Here is a 14110-nt window from a genome sequence, read left to right as displayed (position 1 = left end):
TAGTAACTTTATAGATCTTGAACAACTAGACAGTTCCTGAGTGCTTGCACTAAACTGGAAGCTAGGGAAATGGAAGACTGAACTTTCTGGTTTGCATGTGGCAATAATTTGAACATTGTCTCCTTCAAAGTAGGCCATCTCCAAGAACAGAGGCTCTATGGAGATGCTTTTATTTTGAAGAAAAATGTGTGCAAAACAATTTTAAAGCTATGGTAAAATTTCAAAAGCTTTGGATTGTGATTATATTATGAACATTTCTATCGTATTGCACATCAGATTTTTCATAAATAATATTTTCTGTTTCAGCAGGAAATAGCAGGAGACCAACTACAGTTACTAAAATTTTTACGCAATGAGTTACACTCCACTGTTAAATCGTTCACCTGTCAAAGGAGACTTAATTTGGGCTGAAATCGTCTAGTGCCCTTAACACAGTCTTGATGCACCATTTTTGCCTTGTTTTGCCAGACGAGGTAACAAAAAGTGGCAATAATATTTACAGTTTTGTTGCAAAAATACCAGTGCCCCACTCTGAAAGAAAACTAAGTTCAGCAATGAATTTAACTCTAGGAGTCGACTCTTTTCCTCTCAAAAAGTTCCAAGTTAGTGCAGGTAACAGCATGTGAAAGCTGCTGTTCAGGGTCTTGAAGTATTGATGGGAAGATATTCCTGAGTGTTGTTTGCATTGAACATACTAAACCCCAAGAGATCGTGTTCGAATGAAGTCTACTGGGATCAAAAATTTACCCCAGCCTGAAGAGGTGTCTAAAATAACTGGTGTTATGAACCAGAAGGGAGCTAATTGATTCCCTCCTTAACGGAACTGTGACAGCATAGATAATGACGCTTACTGAACATATTATTCAGTGTGAGATCTCAACTATTATTTAAGGTATAAAGATCCTCCACTGAATTGACAAGTTATTTCCACAAAGGTTTTACTAAAATCATACCTATAGCATTTAAGTACTTCAGAGAGTATTTTTATATTTCTGTGAATGGACATTTTATCCCCAGATCTAAAAAATGACTGAAGACCAATGTAAGCCACAGTTACTTTCTGTAATTCATTCTGCACATTTGATTTAAGAAAAATCTCATCCCACTTCTCAAACACATGCTTCTTTCTTCCCTCTCCCCCAGCATTGTTACCATATTCAAAATATGCCACCATGGCCTAAATTGCAATTGTAAATACTTAGCAGGATTTCAGGCTTCCCAAACATGAAATTTAGAAAAACGCAGTGGCCAGCAATAAAAAACAAACAAAAAACTCAAAAAAGAGCAGGATGAGTACTTCTGTCTTAGCACAGAACATATTAGTCTGCACTACAGTAAATGTGATGGTGAACCTGAACCATCCCAGAGAAGTTATCCAGTCTCCCTTATCAACAGATAAACAACTACACTTTAAATTTATCATGCTATTTGTCTTCATCAAAGCTTTCCTTACTATCTACGTCAATGTCAGGGCCCTGAACCACACCAGCGGGCTTTACAGCCTCTTCTGCCCTGCCAAGGACCACACCTGCCTGTGTTTGAGACCAGCGCTGGTACAGGGCAGTTTTGCAGTCTCGGGTGAGACTGCTGGGAATGAGCTGGGAGACACCTCGTGCAGGGCCTCCATCCTTGGGCTCAGGAGCCGCATTCAAGCTCAGGTCTTTGCCAGGGCTATGCTGCAGCCGTGCCTGGGCCTGGCCATGTCTCGCTGATCCTGTTCTTCACCTTGACCTACTGACTTTTCTGCCCTGACCTCAGACATGACTCACTGCTACCGACTTCTCTGGTAATCACCAGACTCTTGCCTGTCCCTGAGCCTAATCTTCCTCACAGCAAGTTAAGCCCATTACAAGTTTTCTCTCCTCTCTGCTAAACAATGAAGTTCCTCATCCTTTCTATCTGTCATGCATTTCAGATCTGACAAGTCCTCATGACCTTTCATGCAGCCTATATGCACATATATACACATTTTTTGTTTGTTTTTATTACAAATTATCTCCCATTTATGATCACATTATAATCTGTAAGGCATCGTCCTGCAGAATTAACATTTTAATCTACCAACAACCCTGCAGATCTTTTCTGTCCTGCACTCATGCAGTTGAATCTATTATGATGGGACCTAGCACTGGTTCTTTTTCAGTGCATTTCTACAATTTGTGAAGATCATTTTAAATTATAACAATGTACAACAACATACCGACAACTTTTTCCCACCTAGATGTAGCCTATAGACTAATACATGCAAACCCTATGCAGTGTGTCCATCGTTAATGTGAATCTTTCTGGACCTTGGAACTTCCTTCCTCCCCATGCAGCTCTTCATTACAAGAGAGTTGTCAGAATTTTTCACGGCAATACATTCCAGCCAATTTCACAATCATCCTGGACCTCATTAGTTTAACTTATATGTCAGTTTCATATATAAGAATGTCCTAACTGTTACTAAAAAAAAAAAAAAAAAAAATCAAAACCACAAAATAACGTCTTCAGCTTCTCCCATAATAACAAGGCCCTATCTGATCATAGGAAGAACACATTTGATACACCACATGTATCATCTCGGATTTGTGTTAACTGTCATCCCTTTATTTTCTTTCGAGTGCTCACAAGCAGTCTGTTCAAAAACTCTGACTTATTCCTTACTAAGATCTTCTGCAACTTCTTAGGCTACGGTCTCACAGTACCATAACTGTCATGGTGTATAACATGCACTGAAAGAAGATAAGATTCAATAGAAACAAAGAGCACATCTTAAGGCAGCCATACAGAGAAGCTAAGCTTGGGTCACGCAGTTTATAATACACAAGTGCCAGGTCCACCAAGGAAATATCAGCAATGCAAATGCTCTGAACAAGTTTCTTTAAGACCTGAAGTCAGGGCCATCCCACTATTTATACACTATGTACCCAAACCAAATCTTAGTTTAAATATCAAGACAAACACAATCTACAAAAGAAACCAAATAAATAACATGCAGTTTTTTGGGGTCAGTGCAGCAGGCTTTTTGTTCCCATGTTTACAACAGTCTCATCATTCATCTTCACAGGATTCATAAGAAAGGTGGCAGTAGCTTTAATAAAAAAGCATGCTTTTTAAAAACCTGCTTTTCCTTTGAAGTCTTGAAGCTTTAAATAAGTTTTTGAATGGCCAAAAATATTTGGCTGCATTTCTATTCAATACCATTTATCCTACTGCTGAAGTGGTAGTGAGGTCAGGGGATTCTGGCCCGTTTTCAGACTTCTTATAAGGATAAAGTCCCGAAGTGTTGCACGTGCTCAATTTATTTTTACCTATTTTAACAGCATGATGGTACAGAGAAGAAAGAAAGAAAGAAAAGAACACACAGCACATTCCCACTGTCAAAAGCATATGTGTCTGCTGAAACAACTATTCATTGGCAGTGAGTTCAAGTATGACCAGTAGAATACAATGTAACATGAATACGTAATTAAAAAACATAATTAGGCATGACAGGAAGAATCACTTTTTATAGACTTTTTGTTATATAGAACAGTATTAAGGTATTTCTTACTGTGAGTGTGCAAAGATTCTGATGAAATTGATTGGAAGAAGTTGTATACTCTCTGATTCTGCAGAAAAGCTTGTGATGTATTTGAAAATAGCTGCCTGAAATTTAAGTGAAATTTTGTTAAACTGTAAGTAATATTTCATAGGGAGAATAGAAAAGTACCATTTAAGAGCAAATTAGGTAGTTCTTAAAAAGACTAAACACTTTAACTTGCAAACTTGGACACTGAGCATACAGAAGATTAAAGGCTACTTCAGAGCTTTGTTGTTCAGTCCTAGTGTTCAGTCCTAGTTGGACTACAGCCAGTAAAAGAAATTGGTATGATGGTTTTTTTTTAAATTAAAAACGTATGTGCTTTTGAGCCACCCTAATTCAAATATTTTCGCCACCTGTAACATTATCAGGGAGGAGCTTGGACAGATTCAAAAAAGCACTGAACCTTAAGCTTTAACTTTTTTCCTCAACTTCTTTTTTCCAAAACAATGCACCTGCTTGTTAAATACACTTATTTGATTAAATACAAAGTTGAATTCACGTATAAAGACGGTGTTTGAATTTCATAATTATCTCCAAGAGCAAAGGGTGGGATTCTCAAAATTGCTCAGCACTGTTTTGAATCTGTTCCCAAGAGTTGAGTGACTTCCTATAGCTTCAGACAAGAAAATAGTCCAAGAATAAATATTTTAAGTCTCGCAACAGCTTTCCAGCTTTTGCTTGCCAGCACTACAGTTCTACTATTTTTTTTTTGGAGGGGGTAAAGGCAATAAAAAATTTTTTTGGCCAACCAAGCACGTACTTAAGACACCTAAATACACATTTCTGCTTAACTGACACTGTAAGAAAAATTTTTTTACAAAGTAATGCTATTGTCAAGATTATTCACATGGTAATTTAGCATAGTCACAACTTCGTTTATAAATAGTAATTACAACTCCATACTACATCATGGTTCGATATATTGAAAAGATATCCTCAAACAATGTGTTTGTAATTATTCTGCAGTTAGGCTTTACAACCTTTCTGTACTGCAGATGCTTACCAATCAATCAATATTTAAAAACATGATGTTTATTAGTCAAAACTGACCTAGCTTTTACCTTGAAAATCAAGCCAATAAAAGCCAAATAATGGTACAGATCAAAATAAAAGAAAATTGGGAAGGAGAGGGGAAGGGGAAGGTTGCGGCATGCAGCAGCTCTGTATCTTCTGTAGCTAAGCTATTGAGACAAAACCCTGAGATGTAAGAAGCTTGGACTCGAGTATCTGCAGTATTCAGAGCAGGAGCTTGACAAGCAGTGCCTGATTACTTCAGCAAGTGTCTCACGACACACTTGGCCTAACCTGATTAATAGTTTTAAGTTACTTTGAATAAGGTTGAACAACCTGACAGAAAAGAACAAACCTAACAAGGTACCTATAGCAAATAAAAAGAACAAGGGAGGCATACTCAAATTCATACTGCTTTTCTGAGTTACAGGATTTAACCAAAATGGTCCACAGCTCAGCAAGCACTCTCATAACTAGATAACAGGCTATGAGGTATCCGCCCTTTTCTTACAAACGTGTGAACTGCATTTTATTTTATAGATATGCTTCATTATTGCTGTTTATTCTTTTCCAAATTCTGTTCTGTGTCACTCTGTCGTGATTTAGAATCAGAAAACAGCACTTTGAGTTATTTAGAAAAATTAAAAAGTACGTCTTTGTATAATGGAGATAAGGCTCTCTTCCCTAAAGTACCAATCATTGCTAAACAACGTTGCCCCACACTAATACTTTCTTAATTGGATGATTACTCCTTAATAAGTCCACACCACTGAAGTTTGAAAGTAGACTCTCATTTTCAAGAAAAAAGATATATTTCATCACTGCCTTCCCTTCTTCTTCATAAATTGCATTTACACAGCAGAATTTCCACTGTCCCTAGCAGTCCTCTAGTTTGACTGCAATCCCTTTTCAGATAATGCATTTCAGGTTATTTGCTAGAATTCTCACCTGATTATGGGCTCAAGATCAGCATGCCTTCGCTCTTCCCTCTTCTGAAAACCCTGATTTAGTGCTCTTAAAATAGTCTTGTCAAATGCTTCAGAAGACAATTCCTTTGGAAGCTGAGAAAAAGGTTAAAAATGTCAATTACTCATTTCTCATCTTAAGATTATCTTTGTTCATCATCTGCCTTTATACTTCTTGTTATCAACAGGAAACTCTACTGTTCCAACTTGAATAAAGTAATTTGCAGACGAAGTACAACAAATTATCATAATTTAATTTTGGTAGAGAAGCACTTTGCTGTAAATTCTCCTATCAAGTCTAGGTGTATGAAGCTCTAAAGCTGTCTTTAAAAGAAGATGTAGATTCAGAAATTTACTGATGTTCTTTCTCAGAATAATTTACATCCTTTTTCAATTTCTTTCTTTAAACGTTTCACACAAAAAAGTAGGTCTGAAAATAACAACAACAAAAAATACCAGGGAGGACGACGAGCACTGTACTCACTATCATTATTTCACTAGATTAAATTATTTCAAAGAAAGAGTAGAAATGACCATTTAAAGTTACATAACGCAGTGGGTTTCAGCAGGCAATACTGAGATCACTAAATAGCAAGTCCTTTTCCAGTTGCTATTACCACCAAAGCTTCTTATGAAAATTCATTCTATTTCCAATGCCAGTATCACAAAGTGATACTTCTGATGTTCTAGTGCAGAATGTAAAATTCTTGCTACTAAGGAGCTGTAAATTTTAAATGAAAAATTTTCCCTAGAACAAAATTTTCTCACGTTTCTAACTTCCAAAATGATATACTACAGTATATGAAAGGCTGGTGAAATTAGTTAATTTATTTAGAAAAAATAATAAAAGTATTTTTTTTTAATTTTGGTACAGTTAAAAGAAAACAGCCACAGCAGATATGCTTTCTCCTCAACTTAAAAGCTATTGCTGATCTGGTTTACATCTACCATCAGTTTTGATCAACAACACTAAGCAACTTATACTATAGTGGCACCCTCCTCTTGTGTATCTGGAATATGCCCGATCCAGAGCGCCAGCTGGATATACCATGCTGCTAGTGGTATAACAGCAAAGCACTAAGTAATTCTTTCACTGATTGAAGTGCTACTAATAAACAGACACTATGTCTAATGTAGATAATTGCTTGGTAACATGCAAAAATAGGAACTTCTGGAATTCAGATAGACAGATACTGTTAGTATTAGTACAATGCCATAGCACCTGAAGTGCATTAGATACGAAAACAGAAAGAAATGCTTCTGAACAGAAAGTAGCTTTTCTGAACACTTTGGCTTTAATATGTGTTACTGAGTATCTCTGAAGAATCTGTCAGTATTAAACAAATGGTTTACTCATGCTACTCCAGAAGCATGGGGAACTGCAAACTTCCTGTCACAATGTTCTGTATATAATTTTGCCTCAAGAAACAGACAACTTTTTTTTCCTTTAAAGCTTTCGTTAAAAGGGATTCAAATCCTCTTGCAGTTTAAGATTCAGAGTTATACAAACCCAAGTGTAGGTGCTTACTATCTTAACTCCAGGTAATGAGATAGCCTTGTTACCACAAGCATGTTAGTCCTTCCACATATGTGGGTAACTTCCTACACACAAATAACTTCTTATGCTTATCACCCAAGAGAAGGTGCTCTTCAAATATAAGGAAAAGTTACCCCATTTACTACACCTCAGCTTTTCTCATCAATGCTGCTACTCTGTAACAAGTTGTATACGATTATCTTACTCCTACCACCCACAAACTTGTAATTTCCTATCAAGTAGTTTGCCCATTCCTTTCTGCCCTAGGAAAAAGAGCATTCTACTTAACAATGCTATGCAGACTGGAAATGAGAATAACAGAAAGCCAGAATGCAAGGATGGGTGAACTTGACAGCATTCATACTTCCATGGTGCTTTTTAAAGCAAGACAAATTTCATCCTATTGTGTTTAAAAATTTCCTTTCTTCTGCTGGCTATCAAACCAATAGAAACCAAAATGCTTTTTCAGCTGCGCACATTCTCCACAGAGCCACCACCGCAAGCTTGTAACAGCTTTTAGTTATCTCCCTCCTGCCCTGCCATCTTCTATACATCCAGACTCCGTCAGAGCCAGAGCAGTCAGCCAGCACACGGAACATTCCACATCTGAAGAGCTGCCCATCAGTCAGACTCAACAGCTCTACAAATGAACATTTTGGATCCTGTTTGCCTGACTCCTCCTTGCAGCAAGTAGGTACTAGAGGGTCCATTTCAGAAGCTGGCGTGTTTCTTTACTTTGCAGGTAGGAGAACACGAGGCATGCAGTTCAGCACTCATCCCATGAGCTGCAGAGGATCTCATACGACAACCCTGCTTTTAAGGTTCTCTTCATGAATAGAGGGATTTCATGGACACCCTGTCCACAAGTAGATATTCCACCCATAATTCAAACCCTCACAAATCAAGCTGTGGGAACTCTTGGAACTAGATATCCCAACTGGATTACAGCACCAGCAAATACTCTCCTTCATTTTTATAACACTAGAAAACACCGTATTGATAACAAACAGTGAACAAGACTGTGGCCTTTGTACAGTAACAGGTGTTCCACTTGCAATTAACACCGCAGTACGTGCTTCAGATGCTATCGAAACATGCCTAAAACAGAGCTCTCCTTAGTACCCTGAGCGGTGGAGTTTAAACATAGAATTTCCCAGAACAGACAGAACCCCAAATATTAGGCACTGACAATGAAACACACAATTCAAGGTCATCACACTCTGGGGATCCACATGTTGTCTCTGCACACTAATACATTCCCTGCTTTGGGAGGAGGGAGAGGGGCTTAGAGAATATCTACTTTTTGTAAACATACACGTGCACGCATAAGCAGTTCGTGGAGTTTCTCAAGTTTAACTCCTGACAGTAAATATGCCTGCCTTTGTTCTGCTGAAGAATACAACGGTAAGATTAAAAGCTGTTATGCTCGTGGATCTGCATCATTAATTAAAAAATATATATTCTTAAGGTTATTCTAATAGGGTACAAATTAGCAAATTAGCAGTGCTTGCCCCTATATATTAATTCTGTGGGTATATTGTACAGTCAATTTTAAGGCAGCTCAGTTAAAGCTGCCAGGCAAGTTTGAGTCATTTGAAACTCCTCAAACTTTCTATTGAACTTCTTCATCTGTCAAGTTGGTCCACCACAATAAACATAATTTAAATGGTTAATAAAATTCTGTAGTAAAAAAGCCAGTAGCCTGCTTTTGTTTTTGTAATTACATCCCAGAAATCACAGATCTCCTAAACTACACCTGAAGTTATAAATCTGATGTATAAACACTACTTTTGTATTTCAATACATACTTTTAGCAGGAATTCCTGAAGCTCCTGGTGTGTTTTTGTTACACATGTTACCGAAAGATCGGACCAGGTTACCTGAATAATGAAAGAGAAGAGAATGAGTAAAGTTTCTTTTTTCCAAAGATCATACCAGTTAGTCAACTTTAACATTTTCTTAACTCTTATATTGAGATCATCAGACTTAACATAAGCAGCTAAGTAAATACCAGGCAAAACAGATAAAACACTGTACCTTTCAGAGATGTACACTAATTTTGAGTGCACATTTTGAGATCATTTTAATGTTATTTGTGGCTAAAACCAATATGAACAAATTCAGGTCAATGCAGTCAAGTCCCTGAAGACTACTTAGTGACTCCAAAAGAAGCCAGGCAGAAGGCTGTGTAATTACAGGACTTCTATCAGTCTTCATGAACTTCAAAAAACAGAGCAAAGAACTGTAGGTCAGATATACTGGATTTAGTTCTTGCTGCCATTATCATTAGTCAATAAATAAATGAACAAAAATCTTTCTGCTTCTCTTGCATATAAAATAATTTTGTCTGCCTCAGGTTTGATACTTATATGGTCATACTGAACTTTTCGTAGGATACAACTCATAAAAAATATTGCAAGTTACTAAAGAAGTTACTCAAGAGTAAGACAGCATATTGGTATATGCTATCAAATGTTCAATAGCTTATTGTTCTGACATAACATGCAAGCATTAAAACAGCACCTTCACGTGCATATTTTGAGAAAAAAGCAGCTTGGTTAGATGAGTGCTGCCTGGCTTTTAGTCAACCTCTGTGCTTAAGATTCCCATTACATGCATGGGAAGATTCTGTGTAATGGGAGCAGACAAGGCAATTATAAACATTACTTTACTCCAAAGAGCAGACAGGAAAATGTCAACCACCAACTGCCTTCATCTTAGTCCCCTGAAATGCCAGCTACTGTTGGTGACCTCGGTTGGGAAGCCATGACTGTAAATTGCTGTTAAAACCTTAAGAAGCAGTGTCTGGGCAAGCATAAAATGATCCACAGTGAGGAACACGGTATATACCTGCACAGATGAGGAGAGGAAACTCTTTTCTAAAAGAACTGAGGTGGAGGAGATTCAAGCTTACTCAAATACTTCCCAGAATATCTCCAAACATTCCCCCTTTAACAAAGAAATTCAAAACCACTGTCAAATCCATCTACATGCTGAACTTCTAAAAGAGTTTTGTGATTTTAAATATTAATAATCCACATGGGCATTCTGTACAAACCTCCTGTATCTACTATTGCATTTTACTTAGTACCTAGTTCACAGACTATTTGGCCAAAATATCAATGACAAGGCTGAAATACTTGGGCAAGTTAATCTAAGAATTGAAGGCTAAATTCTATATTAACGTCCTCAGCAAAAGAAGAGTGTTTTTTTTTTTGTTTTGGTTTGGTTTTTTATTTTTTTTCCTCCAAATTTCAGCTTCAGATGTGTCCAACATCAAACCTCTTTTTACCTCTTCAAAGAGCTCCCATGACGCACATCAAATGACCAGTTACATTAGTTATAATGTCTGATCTACAGCATTCTTTTGTTTGGGGAAAAATGCTAAGACCAAATCTGGTACACCAGATCTGCATCTACTGACCAAATGACTCATGTTAGTCGATCCTTGCTAAGAAAATTATGACTTCGACTCAACCAGAATATCACCACCAACAGCCTTAGCAGCTATTATTTAAACACCTACAGCCTTTAATAGCAGACTTCAATACTGAAAGCTTCTTTTCCAAAGTAGTGTGAAGTAGTGTCTCAGTTTTGTTTAAAATTCACTTGTGATTGTTTGGTATGTTGCCTCTGGTTATTATTATACATGAAGACTATACTAGGAAGGCCTTCAAATTTATTAGCATCGTTTTAGTTTGGTTTTTTTTCAGTAAATGAAAAAACAAACACCCAAGCCACAAAAAAACAGTTTTGTCATTCATGAATGATATCTAAGATGAATATATGACTCCAAGTAATACGTAGCTGCAGACGAGAACTGTACTTCTTTGTCACTCGAGCAAACAATCAGCTAGTTTTAGAATTCTTTGCGACGCTTGCCCCAAAACAGCATAAGCCAAGTTTACTGAAGTAACGTCACACTCAACTGTTGCTGGTGTTTTACACTTTCCCATCTTATGCCCATGATTACATAAAAAAAACCTGCTCTGCACACCGAATCCAAAAGAATTACAGGGTAATACCAGGAATCTCTGAAGAGCCTCATGTAATTAAAAATGGTCTCTGAGCAGGTATTTGAAACAAGCTGTACACCTCTACAATAGATATCATGAAGATACCAACGTTTCAGGGGTTATTTGCTTACTTTGAATGTGTACTCCAAATGTTTGTCAGCCCTTTTTCTTGGTACTCCTTTCAGGGTTATCTTCTCAATGTGCACAGCTGAAAGAAAAACAGTTTATCATGCATACTAAAATTACAGTTTGAAAACGTACCTACTTACCTAGCCACTCTGAGAACTGCCATACATTATTTACTGACTCGCATAACCCAGCTCCTTCTCAGATGCTATTTTACCGTAACAAACTGCAGGGGGCAGGTGGAACCTTGTTCTCTACAAAGCGTTTCTCAGACCTGACCACCCACAACCCTTTCATTGCAGATCACAGGAATCTGGGCATTAACCAGAAGTTACTTGAACCTAAAGTCACGTAAACACATCATTAACCACTATGAGTGAAAAGGCAATGAAAATTAGTCAAGTTGCTTCTTTATTCCAAGAAGTAATGAGCGCTGAAAAAGAACAGTGACAGTGCCTTCTACATCTGTTTCTCAAATGCCAAGTAGTAGCAAGAGAAAACTGAATTCCACATTTCTGAAAGGCATTTAGGTGGAAGAAACACTTGGTGAAGGCGTAAAGGAGTCAGAAGTGAGTATCAGCAAACTGGAAAACATAGAATCACAGAATGGTTTGGGTTGGAAGAGACATTAAACACCATCTAATTCCACCCCCCCTACCATGGGCAGGGACACCTCCCACCAGACCAGGTTGCCCAAAGCCCCATCCAGCCTGGCCTTGAACACTCCCAGTGATGGGGGATCCACAGCTTCTCTGGGCAGCCTGTGCCAGGGCCTCACCGCACTCTGAGTAAAGAATTTATTCCTAATACCTAATTTAAATCTACCCTATTCTAGTTTAAAGTCATTCCTCCTTGTCCTATCAGTACACCCCCTGGCAAAGAGTCCTTCCCCAGCTCTCCTGAGCCCCCTTTAGGTACTGGAAGGCCGCTGTAAGGTCTGCCTGGAGCCTTCTCCTCTCCAGGCTGAACAACCCCAACTTCCTCAGCCTTCCTTCATAGCAGAGGTGCTCCAGCCCTCTGATTATCCTCATGGCCCTCCTCTGGACTCGCTCTATTACATCCACGTCCTTTTGTGCTGGGCGCCCCAGAGCTGAGCACAGGGGGACAATCCCCTCCCTCGCCTTGCTGGCCATGCTGCTTTTGATGCAGCCCAGGATACGGTTGGCTTTCTGGGCTGCAAGTGCACATTGCCAAATGAAGAGCAGAAGCAGAAGGCTACTACCATCATACCACACAGAGTATCATTAGATTGAACCGAAAAGGAAGAAGGGTACTTTAAAGTACATACTACTTAAACATTCCTTCCCCACAGTCTGCTTTGTTCAGGAATAGACAAGTTCTAGCTGTGACATAGCAGCAGCTATGTATGGCCTTCAGGATCCGGAGATACTCTTCAGAGCACAAAATATTATTCAGGTAATACTGTATATAAAAATCCTCGTATAGCTGAGATGGGCTTTACACTTTTCCTGCTATGCTGTTCTAAGAACTCAACAGAATTTTGTTCCCTTACAAGCGTGATCATGACATGTAAAAATTTTTATTCAAAAACAGCTCTGCCAACTCTGCACCATGAACGCTTCTTTTCAGTGCTTTTGAAGCTCTTTTTGAAGGTATTACCAGTTAACATTTTCCTTTCAATTCTTAACTGCCTTTTTTTTTTTTTTTTAAACAGGGGATACGTATTGGGAACTACTCATAACAATTAAAATTACCAACTTCTTACAAGTATGTGTTACAAAGCTTATCCTTGGAAGTTAACTAATTACCATTTCATCCAACTTCAACGCTTTTAATGAATTCTGTTAGAGTTACAATTAAAGTATCATCCCCATCTGAATATGCCAGTCCTGGGAAAACTAAGTATTAGCAACTTAACAAATCTAAAAATCAGAATAATAAATAGGCATACAAGCCTAGTGATAGTATTCAGCTCCCAATTCTTTTCTTGGGAAGAGTGACAAACACTGGGTTGGAATGGTGTACACTGGCTGTAACCCTTTACCTGGGAGTTACAAGAACCGGACAACCAGTTCATTTTGATCAATTACTGAAGACTATTTATTGCAAAATCAAAAAAATCTGAGACAAGCTAAGGATGCCAAATAATAACATACATCTATATATCATGGAAAACTGAATTTTTACCTCTCTGGTATAGATAAAAGCACTGTTAGAAAAAGGGCTATGGCCTAACATCAGTTTTAGTGCACTAAAGTTCCGTAACAGCCAATGTTAAAATCAATACCATCAGCTGGACTGATATTCAGAAGCTAATTAAAAAGTTGATTCCCATAACTGGAATTGAGAATAATGTTTTAAGTTCCATTATTTCACCATATGCATATATTTAATTATGGAAACTAATCAGGATCATTAACATTCACAGAGACAAGATTTTTTCTAACTAGACTGTGGCTATTTTAAACTATTGAGTGTTATCGATGCTAAATATATTTGTCTTCTAATATAAAGAAATTTTATTACACAATGTAGTACCTTCAACTTCCTTAACTTCTTTTGCTGCTAAGTGCTCAATTTTATTAAGTTTTACACAACAGATAATTACCGTGTAATTGCCTTACAACCTTAGCTTCACAGATTCAATAGCCTACTTTAAAATCCAGTTTCCACAATCACATTTTAAATACTCTAAATGGCTAGACCAAGATGAAATGTTCGAACATGCAAACTAACAAGGTGCGTTGCATCTCTAAATCTGTTCTGAATGCAACACACATTCAATTCAATTAAATCAAACCTAAGTGATACTGCTTCCATTTTAAGTATCAATTGAGATTTCTAAGAATCAAAATCAACAAAGCTGAGAATAAAAAAAAAAAAGTTTTACTGTCAGTGCTATTTCTAACCCAGTCTGGAGATTACT

The 14110-nt window shown here is 37.6% G+C and overlaps 1 protein-coding gene across 5 annotated transcripts in view; it reads right to left on the bottom strand.

Moving 5' to 3' along the window:
- ZCCHC2 (zinc finger CCHC-type containing 2) overlaps positions 1-14110 on the bottom strand; it is a 43500-nt gene that overhangs the window by 15070 nt on the left and 14320 nt on the right. For all 5 annotated transcript variants that reach the window (XM_035552751.2, XM_050708940.1, XM_050708941.1 and 2 more), the window contains exons 3-6: positions 11229-11305; positions 8890-8961; positions 5528-5640; positions 3536-3630 (exon numbers count right to left, since the gene is read on the bottom strand). In XM_035552751.2, the coding sequence (XP_035408644.1) occupies positions 3536-3630; positions 5528-5640; positions 8890-8961; positions 11229-11305 (357 nt within the window). The remainder of the gene's footprint in view (positions 1-3535; positions 3631-5527; positions 5641-8889; positions 8962-11228; positions 11306-14110) is intronic.

Source organism: Cygnus atratus, chromosome 2, assembly GCF_013377495.2.
Source record: "Cygnus atratus isolate AKBS03 ecotype Queensland, Australia chromosome 2, CAtr_DNAZoo_HiC_assembly, whole genome shotgun sequence".
Classification (NCBI taxonomy): Eukaryota; Metazoa; Chordata; class Aves; order Anseriformes; family Anatidae; genus Cygnus; species Cygnus atratus.
The sequence above is the reverse complement of the archived record's forward strand: the minus strand, read 5'-3'. Positions and strand labels throughout refer to the sequence as shown.